This window comes from Osmia bicornis, chromosome 2, assembly GCF_907164935.1.
Source record: "Osmia bicornis bicornis chromosome 2, iOsmBic2.1, whole genome shotgun sequence".
In the NCBI taxonomy this organism is placed as follows: Eukaryota; Metazoa; Arthropoda; class Insecta; order Hymenoptera; family Megachilidae; genus Osmia; species Osmia bicornis.
Window position 1 is genome coordinate 14169133 of NC_060217.1, and position 12661 is coordinate 14181793.

At 30.4% G+C, this 12661-nt stretch overlaps 3 protein-coding genes across 9 annotated transcripts; 2 read left to right on the forward strand and 1 right to left on the reverse strand.

Moving 5' to 3' along the window:
- Window positions 1-307: 307 nt before the first annotated feature.
- LOC114875787 (WD repeat-containing protein 6) lies at window positions 308-4911 on the reverse strand. 3 transcript variants are annotated; one of them, XM_029186486.2, is made up of 13 exons: window positions 4714-4911; window positions 4318-4495; window positions 4084-4257; window positions 3871-4018; window positions 3550-3771; window positions 3045-3462; window positions 2812-2964; window positions 2339-2751; window positions 2079-2261; window positions 1505-2019; window positions 947-1389; window positions 620-782; window positions 308-535 (listed from the first exon to the last, which is right to left on the reverse strand). In XM_029186486.2, exons 1-13 carry the CDS (start codon window positions 4778-4780, stop codon window positions 478-480), a joined length of 3135 nt encoding a protein of 1044 aa, XP_029042319.2. In that variant the 5' UTR covers window positions 4781-4911; the 3' UTR covers window positions 308-477. The 3 variants fall into 3 exon arrangements, with proteins under 3 accessions (XP_029042319.2, XP_029042318.2, XP_029042317.2); XM_029186485.2 differs by having other exon boundaries at window positions 620-797; XM_029186484.2 differs by lacking the exons at window positions 4318-4495; window positions 4714-4911 and having other exon boundaries at window positions 620-797; window positions 4110-4194.
- A 26-nt stretch (window positions 4912-4937) lies between these two features.
- Window positions 4938-6373, forward strand: LOC114875791 (putative glutathione-specific gamma-glutamylcyclotransferase 2). Of its 2 annotated transcripts, XM_029186497.2 has the most exons (3): window positions 4938-5222; window positions 5463-5636; window positions 5726-6373. In XM_029186497.2, exons 2-3 carry the CDS (start codon window positions 5502-5504, stop codon window positions 6263-6265), a joined length of 675 nt encoding a protein of 224 aa, XP_029042330.2. In that variant the 5' UTR covers window positions 4938-5222; window positions 5463-5501; the 3' UTR covers window positions 6266-6373. The 2 variants fall into 2 exon arrangements, with proteins under 2 accessions (XP_029042330.2, XP_046146069.1); XM_046290113.1 differs by lacking the exon at window positions 4938-5222 and having other exon boundaries at window positions 5314-5636.
- A 587-nt stretch (window positions 6374-6960) lies between these two features.
- On the forward strand, window positions 6961-12458 carry LOC114875789 (cyclin G). 4 transcript variants are annotated; one of them, XM_029186493.2, is made up of 8 exons: window positions 7765-7970; window positions 8873-9182; window positions 9253-9503; window positions 9612-10028; window positions 10150-10434; window positions 10534-10742; window positions 10857-10929; window positions 11001-12458. In XM_029186493.2, the coding sequence occupies exons 3-7, from the start codon at window positions 9384-9386 to the stop codon at window positions 10900-10902; spliced, it is 1077 nt and encodes a 358-aa protein (XP_029042326.1). In that variant the 5' UTR covers window positions 7765-7970; window positions 8873-9182; window positions 9253-9383; the 3' UTR covers window positions 10903-10929; window positions 11001-12458. The 4 variants fall into 4 exon arrangements, with proteins under 4 accessions (XP_029042327.1, XP_029042324.1, XP_029042326.1 ...); XM_029186491.2 differs by lacking the exons at window positions 7765-7970; window positions 8873-9182 and adding an exon at window positions 6965-7102; XM_029186492.2 differs by lacking the exon at window positions 8873-9182.
- Window positions 12459-12661: the final 203 nt, after the last annotated feature.

Here is a 12661-nt window from a genome sequence, read left to right on the forward strand (position 1 = left end):
ATCAGTCGATACACGTTTGGTATTCCATTATTAGAATGAATACGAAAAAAAAAAAAAAAAAGAATGCAATATCGAATGTAGCTAAATCCAAATTACATATGTATGTATGTACATAATATGATAAACTGACGAATCCGACAGATCAGGGGGTTCGCTCACTATCGAGCTGAAAACGCACTCAAGAGGAGAGAAAAAGAAATACTGGAACAACTAATCCGATCGAAACACGAAAGCCGCATTACGAAACGGATAAATGTCGGGAATAAAAATGTTCCAACAGTTGGTGAAATTACTACGATGAAACGCGTTTCCCTTGTTACAATTAATTCTTTATTCTACTTTACAATCATTCCCTTCTAAGCGTCCTTGTCGAATTAAAGTAACTCTCAGCCGACCACTATGTCGGCTTTGAAATGCAATAGTCGTCTATCAAAAAAACGAACAACTAACTTGTTGTTAACCAATTTAACTTGTACTTTATTCATGTGCCAATATTTCAAATCCTTTCCCGTAAACACATAAAATTGGTTCATCCCTAAAATAATAAGTAAATTTTTTAATAATACATAATGTTGATGTAACATTAAAAACATTACGTACGTATCAGATGTAAACATACTTTGAATTATACCATAAAGTCAGGCCTTTCACATCGGTTACACACGTAAAGATTTTCTTTAAAATTGTTACAGATAAAAAATCGTTATTATAATTATAACTATACACAATGATTTGTTGGTCCATTCCAACGGTAAATATTTTATCTTTGTGAAATTTTATTCCTATAACGAAGAAACCTATATAAAATTAAATAAATTCTCCCGCTGATCAATTTTCTATACTTTTCTTACTACTTACATATACATACATCTATGTAAATACTTATATAAGTATGTGTTACTTGAAGTAACACTTATGTATTTAAGCAACACTAATATCAGCGTACCTGTAATTTGTGCAGCATGTGCGGTTGAAGTGTTCCATTTTGATAGCAATGAAACACGTAACTGTTCATTTTCACTCGATATCCAAATTTTAAAATGAATAACATTGAATAAATTATCATCGCCGCCCGTTGCCAAACAATATTTCTTCTTTCCAATCATTTTTATGTCGTATGAATTAATTCCAGATTGATGTAAATGAAATTTCGCAATAGATACATCTGTGTAATTGAAAAATTCTTCTTTTTCACAGTTCGGTTCTTTTACAATATTTGAAACGATATCAGTAAAATCGATAAAACGAACGATTCCGTCATTTGACATCGTTAATGCAATTACTTTCTCTTCGTACGTTAAGATTGTTATTTTTACTATGCAACGACTCGCGCATTTTGCATGTATTTTTAACGAAATATTTCTTGTATTAGTATCGTACAAAAATATCCTGTAAATAATTGACTTGATTCAATATTTAAATATTAAAATTTTTCAACATTAAAATTAAATGGTAAGCATGGGAAAAAAGAATAATATATGTATACATATAAATACATATGTACCTTGTAAAACCATCCGCGCAAGCAACAAAAAGCAATATGCAGTGCAGGTTCGTAGTATCCCGATAAATTTTACCGTCCATATATCGAGTTTCAGGTTGTAAAATATAAGATCGATTAGAATCTTGCCAACGTTTTTTACGGCATCGATCAAATCCGTACAACATATGAGATGTAACGTCACGACAAAAAACATCTGTACCTTGTAAACATTTTTTACTATTATTTATAGCGATTTCCCACACTTTCAATTGGGCTCTGCCACCCCCAGAAAATACAAGATGATTACTGCACGAGAAATCAGATGTTTCTAAACATAACGAAGCTATAAATTTTACACTCGAGATGTGACCATCAAAAATACCTAACGTTTCTAGGCAACAAATATTTTCCATCGATACACTTGAAACACAACTAACACGGACAGTACCATCCTCTCCTCCGGATATAAATAAATTATGTGTATTGCTCTTTAATACAGGGTCCATGAAATTTACATCTTTCGTATGAAAACCATTCTAAAAGAAGAAAATCTTCTTAGAATATATAAATATTTTATAATAAACAAGTAACTTACTAATAAATCCGGCGATTTTAAAGCAGTTAAAGGAAAATCAAATATGTATACTTCTTTATTGCGAATATAAAGAAACGAAACGAGTTCGTTCAGTGCGATACAATCCCATGATCGATGACCGCCACCGCAAGGAACTCTCGCTACGATTCGACGATAAAACATACTGTATATCACGAATTCCGTCTGAAAATAGTAATTAAAAAAAGTACTTTAAAAGGTACAATAATAATAATAATAATAATAATAATAATAATATTTACTTCTTTGAAACCCAATATAAAAAGATCGTTAGATGCTTTTAAACTGCCGCTAATCCAATCCATTGGCATTTTTTCCGAATGTAAAGGGCATAAGAATCTTCTATTTTTATTATGTTCAATTACATCGTAAAATCTTAACATTCCATCACGACCGCCTGATATTAATTTTGAATGTAAAACTATCAAATTTTGGATACCAATATTTCCATGAACTTTATGAAAAGTTTGAAGAGGTTTCTTCCTCATTTCAGTTATATTTATCCGATCATCCGAGATATATTTTTCTAGTTCAAAAACATGCATATTTCCACTTCTATCTCCGCACACTAATAGCTCTTCACACAGTATCGCTGCTGTCAACCAACGTTCTCGACTTTGTGGTAACAAACATATTGATAGAATAGTTACTGATCCTATATAAAAAGAAATTATAATTAATTTTTATTAAATCAAATCATATCTTTTCCGCGTACCTTCCATAGTGAAACTGAATATCTTTAGAATGCCATTTGATCCAGAAGCTACTAGTTCATCATTTCTTAACCATTGTACAGAGAATATTTGTGATTCCATTATCTTGTCCTCAGCGATTAGCTGCAATATTTTGTTAGTGGTAACATCAGCTTCTAAAAATATTTTCAACAAGTTATTCAACGCTTGATACCATTTTATTAACAAGCATATTATTCAAGCTTATTTTCTTTACCTTTGTAAATTGTTATATATCCATCTTTTGACGCAAAACAAACGTAGGAATGGCACAAAGAAACTTCCATGACACAATATGTATTATATCTTTCTAGATAAACGGTTTCTTTCGGTTTACCGTGCCACCTATCATAAATACATACAGTCCCATTTTCATTGAAAATTAAGGGATTACCGCTACTTAAATAACAATTATATTTTGGTAAACCGAACGTATCTTGTTTAGATAATAACACAACTGGTTGAACATAATCGTTAGTAAAAAAAGGCCATGCATGAACTGCGCCATCAGCCCCACCGGTAAAGATCCAGTTATTATCATTTGATATATCAATGCTCCATACAGCAGCCCCATGATGAGCAGAAATTTTCTTAAGTAATTTACCATCCAATGACCAGGTACACATATGAGAATCCTTCAAATTCAAAAATATGGCAGTAGATGATTGTACCGTTTACTGCACATTATATGTATAATCAAAGTATGCAGGATACATATTTACTTCTCCTATGGTAATCAAAGTGTCGTTTCTAATTACAGATTTCCATACTCTAGCCGTATGACCAAACATTGTTTTCCTCAGTTTAATTTTCACTTCCTTCCAAATTATATCATTTTCTTTACTTTCATTGCTATTTACTTCCCATAATCTGACTGTTCTATCATCGGACGTAGAGCAAATGAGTCGAGTAACTGGATCGTATATCACCGAAAAGATTACACCCTATACAAAATTCAATGTTTACACTGTTAAACGTAAACGTAAACGTAAAGCGTTTAGAAAAATAAGAAAAAGAGTACTTCAAAGTAACGCGATACTAACATTATGTCCATGTAAGCGATGTAAAACTGGTGAAATTTCAATACACGAATAACTATAATTTATTTCCCATATTAATATTTCTCTATATACCGTGCCACTAAAAATTACCAAGTCTTTCTGGTTTTTCACAAACATCGATCCACCGTACCTAATGGTAAAGTTAAGTTTATAACGTATAATTTTCATTTAAACAGGTAAAAAATGTAAGGATACAGAATGCATTTTTCTTTGCACCATACATTTTGATGGCATTCCTTGGAAGAATCGTAAATACACACACTATTGTGTGCTAACAAAACTGATAAATAATCATATCCATCGGACGTTAACCATTTTGCTGCTATTATCCAATCGTCAAAGCATTTATTACTAAATACTTCTTCCATTCTAAATAAGTAATAAAACTTCAATTATTACGTACCATTTTATTAATGTCATTTAACTTACATTAACGTTCCTTGATTCTTCTGGATATTATACGCGCACAAAAAGTCAGCACCAAACACGGCTAACATATCGTTAGGACCTTCAATAATTCCATGTATACTGTGCGGATAAAGACAATTAATCTTTTTTTCTAACTTGTAGGTATCGGTACGAAAAACGTGCAACGTGCAACCCATACCTGTAATAACAAAAGTAATAATAAATAATAAGAAACACATGAAACGAAAAGGTGAAAAAGTTAAAAAAAACATTAAAGCTATAAAAGTATATATATATATATATATATATATATATATATATATATATATATATATATATATATCGCTTTAGTTAACGAAAGGGATCAAATATATTATTGTAATTTTTCAAAGATTATAAAAATTATACTCTACTAACCTACAAAAACTAAATCATTAACACAACGAATGGCAAGCACATCTGCACATAAAAGTTTTGAAATCATTTTGAGAAGTAATATTAATAATTTGATGGCGCGGAACAGGTATTTAGCGCAGTACAGGTATATAGATTCGTGGCCACAGCACGTGCCTGACGTGCCTGACGTGCCTGACGTGCCTGACGTGCCTGCGGACAGGTATTTATATATATATATACACACATGTTAGTCACTGACGTTAGTCAACACGTATTTATGTTTGTGGGATGAAATCACAAATTATAAGAATGATAAGAAGCGCATGTGCTGTGATTTATTGTATTTATATACATATATTAATCATACATATTTAAATATATGCATATATATATGTACATACTACTGCCTAACATTATTTATTTATTTACTTGCTGCTAAAAAAACCTGTAATCTTTCAAACATTGTGATTTGATCTCAACACTATATATTTATGTATTTACATCAATACATATGAATTGTTATTAACAATGTCAGTATAAAACATTTTATTCTCTTTGTCAATTATATATTTATATATTTATATATATATATACATTTTTGTAAAATTTTTGTTAAATAATTTATAAATTATTTAGTAATACAATTTGAGTGTAGACATATAAATATATAATATCAAGTACTTAAGGAATAATGTTTTATTTAAATTTTATACACGTTTACTGGAAAGTATTATCGTATATGTAGATAATAAAACGAAATATTCGTATAGGTTATTACTATTTAATTATAAACAATTATAAAAGCAATAATGTGGGTATTCGGATATGGTTCGCTTATTTGGAAAGCCGATTTTCCATACGAAAATATTCTTGTTGGTCACATTAAAGGATACGTCAGAAGATTTTATCAGAAAAGTACAGATCATAGAGGAGTACCTGACAGAGTATGTATATATTTATATATATGTAATTATTATGTTTATAATGCATATCATATCAAACTACATATACAGAAAATTATATTATTTTATAGCCTGGTCGCGTTGTGACGTTACTTTCTTCAGATAATCTTAACGACCAAGTATGGGGTATCGCATACAAAATATCACCTCAAAACATAGATACAGTCGTCAAACACCTGGACTACAGGGAAAAAGGAGGTTACGAAAGAAAAAGTGTTCTCTTTTATCCATCTCATTCCCTCGAAGATATTGGATCATCTTTATCAGGAAATAATAGTTTTCACATTAATTTTGAAAGTAAAAAATTATCACCGGTATCTTTGGATATCATACCATTTTATATCACAATTTACATAGGAGGAGAAGATAATCCAAATTATGCAGGTGTAGAAGATATACATACAATAGCGAAACAAATACTTGTATCTCATGGTCCTAGCGGGGCTAATACAGAGTATTTGTATAAATTAGCATCTGCAATGCGAATAATAGCATCAGGTATACACGATGAGCATTTATTCGCATTAGAAACAGCTGTAAGAACATTAGAGCATGAACGAACCATAAGAATAGAAAGAAATCAAAATCTATCTGCTGACCAAAACAGATGAAGAATTGATTTAATTAGAGGACTTAAATTTTAGATAATTTGACAAAGACTTTGTATTTATTATACGACAAATTAATAAAGTTAAAAATGTATGTACACATAAAAGCAATCTATGAACGCTTTTAACATCAATTGACCGATTCATTTTTCGTAACAAAGAGCGTATCATAATCAACGCTACAGTTGGCTTATGAATTACATTTAACAAGTATTATACTGTAATTAGAATGAAGAGAACATCAAAATTTAATTTGTATTAGAAAACATATAGTTTCTAATCACATTATATTTAATTATATTCAGTATTATATAAATTAATAACTTAAATTTTATACATGTACGTTTAAGAAAGTAAATAAATCTTATACAAGTATTACATTTTACAAATACGGTATATTTGTTATATGTAAATGTCATGTGATTATATACATACATGCATCCATACATATACTGTATGTAAGTATGTATGTATGTATGTAAATACATGTACCTAAAATCTGTAGAATTTGAAATACAAATTGAAAATTCCTTTCAGTTTCATAATGATCATTTTTGAAATGCGAAAAATAATGAAATACAGATAAATTTGACGATGAAAATCAAAATTTATGTTCACGGAGGGACTACTTTTTGTAACGGTTGAGCGTGCGATGACGCGTAATGATCAGCTGGATGTAGTAATACATACGACGTAGCTCCGCCATTTTTTATTGTTAGAACAACTGTCAAACCGAATAGTTCGTTTGTAATTCTATTTCCTATTTATACCGACAAATACGATAATAAAAAGCCAAGATTGGGTGATCCATTAACGTGAAAGCGTTTCGGACGCATCCGGGTAAGTTTTCCTTTCATATTTTATTGTTTATTAGAATTCATTCTGAAAATACGTAAATATACATGTACTTATTTATGTATGTATATACTTCCATAGAATATTCGACAATGCATAAGTTAAACAAACTGGTGGTAATGAGAAAAGTATACATTTATTTCCAAATGTTTGGTAATTTGCGCGTTACATTTTACTCAATATAAAATAGAAAATGATCGAAATTATATCGATGTTTTTCTGTTGCGTTATCGTGTACTCGACAATGTTTAACATGTTTTAATCGATGGTTCGACATTTAATGAAGAAACAATACGAATCGTACACGTCCTTGTTTATAAGTAGTTTTACATTTACCATAACTAAAGACCTAAAAAATTGGCTTGTTTGAAAATAACGAAGAGTCCTTTTCACTCATTTAGTATACTGTGCGAAAATGATGTGAAAGTTATCGAAACGGATGACAAAGGTTCGATTTGAACCTTTAATCTTGAGCAACCGATTCGTGTATTTAAAAACAACGTGTTTATTGACAAAATGTTTTTGTTAAGTATTTACGTTGATATATCCTTTCACGTTACTTCGTTTAATTTCGTACGTACTCGTGGTGATTCGGGTATTACTCATCCGCGACGATTCACAAAGCAGATGTGAGTTATACAGTATCGTTCGAACAAGCGTTCGGAGAGCGTGTTTTGCTCCTTGTAGGAGCTCATTGCTCTTACGTAAACAAAAAAAAAAAAGTGTAACATAGTTTTTGAATGATTTTGATATTTCACGGGAATAAGTAAGTTTAAAGTTATGCGTACAATTTAATTACCATCAGAACGAATATTTCCCGCCAAGAACGATGAATCGATTCATGATCTTTCATGTATGTATAAATTTTTTCTATACATAGACACATGTATTTCCCCATTAATTTGTTGCATGTTACAAATGAATCGGTGAATATATTGTTTATATAAAAATATACATATTTTGGTTTTCGGAAAAAAAGATTACATGTATTATAAATGATATGTTTCAAACATTTGTGTTTAAATGTAATTAATGTTAGTTAAAGTTAAACTAAACTATACTTTATCCGTATATTTATTTTTTTATGTCTTTAAATCTGATATTTAGGTAATGGAAAGGAATTTAAAAGAATCTTTATGTTACGATTAATTTTGACAGTTCGTTGCATCAGTTGTCCGATACCTCTTTGTCTCTTTTTGTTTTTTTTTTTTCTTTTTTTGTCAATGATACGAATTAACATAGTCGCAAATTGTAATTGTTTCATCTTTTGTACGATTTGAAAGGAAATATATTCGTGAAGTAAGAATTACACGTTAACGCAGTATCTAACGATTTCTAGATATTTCTACCAATAATCTGTAACTACTGTTACATTCGGTACTACGTTACAATATATACATATGCATACGTACATACATTCTTTAAACGAAATGAAAATGTAACTAATGGTGTCATATTTACAACATATTTTGTAAATACTTCGTTAATTGTGTTGCCTTATAAACAATAAAGTTGTTGAGATTATACATAGTATTACAAGATGTTGTAGACATTTCGCCGTTGTGTGGACACATTGTTTTGTAATAATGTATTGGAGTATTTTTTTTTTTTTTTATGTATAAAGTTTTATGAAAATTCGATCAAAGTAGATTTTGAAGTTAAAATGTATATATATATATGTACATACATCATTGAGAGGTAACGATACGTAAGACAAAGTTATTTCGAATGAAATATTTTTCTTTTTTATTCTAGTACATTCCTTCAAATTTTTGGCCATCTTATTTGACGGCGCGTGATTACGAACACGTAGACACGAGAAAAAGATTAAGAAAATGTTGTTTATAGTAAATAAATTTCAACATTGACACAGCAAATTGTTAATGATTAGGTGAAAAATGAATTGTATGTTGCATTACGAAAACGTTGTACACGTAAATACATACGTATTGTAGTATCTATTATTCTCAATACCACTTTCTTGGAGTAAAATTGTTCAAGCGTATTGAAATAGTTGTTGCCATTATTGTAAATCAGTAATAATAACAAAATGAATAATATATATGTATGTATATTAAAATCAAATCGTCTTGTACAAGTATGTCTATATTAATGTTACTTATTTTTTTTTGTAGATACAAGGCTAGCCAGCTGCGCCATTCTTGTTGTGTGACATTCATATCATCAGCCACACTACACATTTTCTGTTATTCTTTATTCTTTCATCGTTGCTGTAGTAGTGAGCTGCAAGTCACACATTGCAGGAATGGGCACATCGGGCTTGCCTGTACCGGATGCAATCCACCCTTTACTTGAACAGTTGCAGGAAGCTTTGGTTCTTGAAGTGAAATATCAACCTAACCTACAGTTACCTACTATGTCACAAGTAAGAAGCGTTGACAATACGAAATAACTGAATATTTAATAGTCCCGTTACTATACTATTATATGTATCTTGTTCTGTCGTTCATATAAACATGTTGTTTCGTTTTAGACCGACGAAATAACAATCGGAGCTCGTGATGGATCGGCTCACGTGCTAAGATGCTTGAAAGTATGGTACGATCTACCATCCGACGTATTTTTTGTTGCTATCAATTTGATGGATCGTTTCTTAACAAAGATGAAAGCAAGACCAAAACATATGGCTTGCATCAGTGTATCCGCTTTTCACATAGCTGCAGTTCAGTTGGCACAGTCTTTAGATGCCGATCACTTAGTCTCCATTTCTCAGTGTAAATGCACCGGTGGTGATTTGAAACGTATGTCGGAAGTGATACAGAATAAGTTGGAATGGGCACCTGGTACGCAACCTATTACATCTTTAACTTTTCTTCGGTTATTCAATGCAATGTTTCATACCGTTGCAATAGAACTAGGATCAGGAGAAGCGTATACCAGTATGATCACAGTGAGTGTTGTGCTTCTTGCTTCTTTCTTCTTTTTTTTTCCTGTTTTCAAATTTGCATAAAGATAGATGAACTAATATATGTATAGCATTATAATTTGATTTGTAATTTATGTTATTTCAGGAATCAGAGCTTCTTCTGAGGTTAGAAATGGTTGCTTGCGATGGTAATTGTGCCAGCTTGAAGCCGTCAGAAGTGGCACTCGTTCTATTGTGCATATATTTAGATAATGCTGTTAATCGATTGGATACTAATACAGACCACACCATATCTATAACAGTTACTTCTAGCTCCTCTGCCATCAATACATCTGTAACAACAACAACAACAACAACAACAACAACAACAAGAAAGCATCAGATGCTTAGAGTTTTAGAATTTGCCGTGGAACTTCAGAAATTATGTAAGGTAAAATTACAATAATCTGATGACTATCAGGTATCCGTAGTAAATTGATAAATCTAAGTAAGAAGTTAATAACCATTTGTTTGGTATATGTTTGTTTAGATTTCAGATACAAGTTTCTTTTCTACGCACGAAGCTGTGGGTGCTGTATTAAGCAAATATAACGCCCAAGAACAAACTCCTCACAGACAAAGACTGATATGGAAATTGTCATCTCGTACAGCGCGTCTTTTACGTCCAACTGATAAATTCATTTCTGTATTGCCCGTCATCGCTGAACACGCTCCGGTTCCTTCACCGAGTAAAATTAGGTAAATAAAGCAGTATTTCTTGACGGGGAAACGTGTTCCATAAGCGTTGCGACTGTAATCATTCATATACGTGGAAACGAAAAGATTCAACATTTTTGTTTAATTCATTTTCAGAAAAAATCGTAAGTTCGGTCGACGTCATGGAAATAAGAGGCGTTAAATGAAATGACAGTATCGAGGCTTTAAAGTAAGATATTTATTCTCTTAATTACAAGATCAAATGACACGCGTCGCAACTAATGATAGATTATTTTTAAGGTGCTGGATCAGAAGTGAAATATTCGTCCAAGATACCGGGCGAGAAAGAAACTTCGACTTTAGTTCGAAGTTGAAAAAAGAAATTTTTTTTAGAAGTTAAATAGAAAGTACAAATGATGATGTATTTACGTCGTATGGCAAAATGTCAGATATCTTCTATATCGTTCGTCGAAAAGTGAACATGAAAAAAATTATTCATTAGTCGTAATCCGATATAATTTGTCTTATTCGAAACGCGTTAAAGATTACTTTATTTCAATTATATCATTAATTTTACGAAAAGAGACAATGATTTCTATAATCTCAAATGTTCAACGTTCGCTAAGTATTACCGCTATAAAGCATACGAGTGCTGTGTAACATTCGTGAAAGAAAAACAGGAAAAAAAAAGAAAAGGATACGAATCGAAACAGCATATTTTAGTAAATATTATCTTGAAATTTCAAAGAGCAACATAATATTTTAGTAATATCAAAAATTAATGTGATACAATGTCCAATATAATTCGTGCATTATGAATACGAACATTATCATAAGTATACTCATATGTTCGCGAAACACGTTAACGAAGCGCGAATAAATTGATTATATACGAGTACGAATATAAGATTAAAAATTTATTTAAAAAATAAATTATATAAAATTAATGAAATCAATTGAATCGATTGAAACGTTAATAATAATTCTTACAATGATACAAAAGGTTTACAAAATTTAAAGTTTGATATTTTGTCGCGAGACTGTATTTAAATAACGGCGATGTATCGTTGAAGAAAAGACTATAAATTACTGTAAATAGAGTAAATTTCTGTTAAATGTTTTATTAATACGTCAATGAAGTAAAAAATGTCATAATGCATTTATAGTAAACAATTCGAGCTGCTTAACCTTTTGCACTCCAATTGTGTTTCTCAAAAATTTTTTGCACATTCTCTGTTTATTATATTGTCCATTTTGCTAATTCGTTGTTGTATACAGTATAAAGTTTATTTATCCTATTGAAGGTAATTTATGAACGATGACCAAAAGAATCTCAAAACCAAAAATCAACAGTTGCCTTTAAAATGTGTAAATCATATTTAATATGATTCTGAATCAGTTAGGATTTAGGCAACGTTTTTACGAAGTGATTATATTTAAAAAAAAAAATATTTGAAAAATATGGCGTATATGTATGTATATCGTTTATAAATACAATTAAGAGCGCAAAGGGTTAGTGTAATGCAACCGAGTGCATTAAGCAAACTTCCTGATATGCAACACAAAAAACGTCAGCTGTGAAAGTATATTTACCTATAAAATTAATTTAAGGCATATAGTATTATAGAATTAATTATTAGTTTCACTGCCACAGTTTGTGATAGGATTTTTTACTAATGTAGTTTTCAAATGTGGCAGTTATTCAATGGTAGAAAAATACTGAAAGGTATTTGAAAATTAAATGTTTCTCTGCAATAATTTACTGTCTACTTATTTCATATGTCAGGCTTTGCATTTAAATATGTACTATATAGAAGAAAAGGAAACAAAAATACTTGAAATAAGATATATAACATCTCATCGAAAATGTAAAATGGTAATAACAAAGAGAAAAAAAAAAAAGATATTACGAGAAAAGAAGAAAAACGAAGGTATCATATATTCTTACTGTATATAAATTA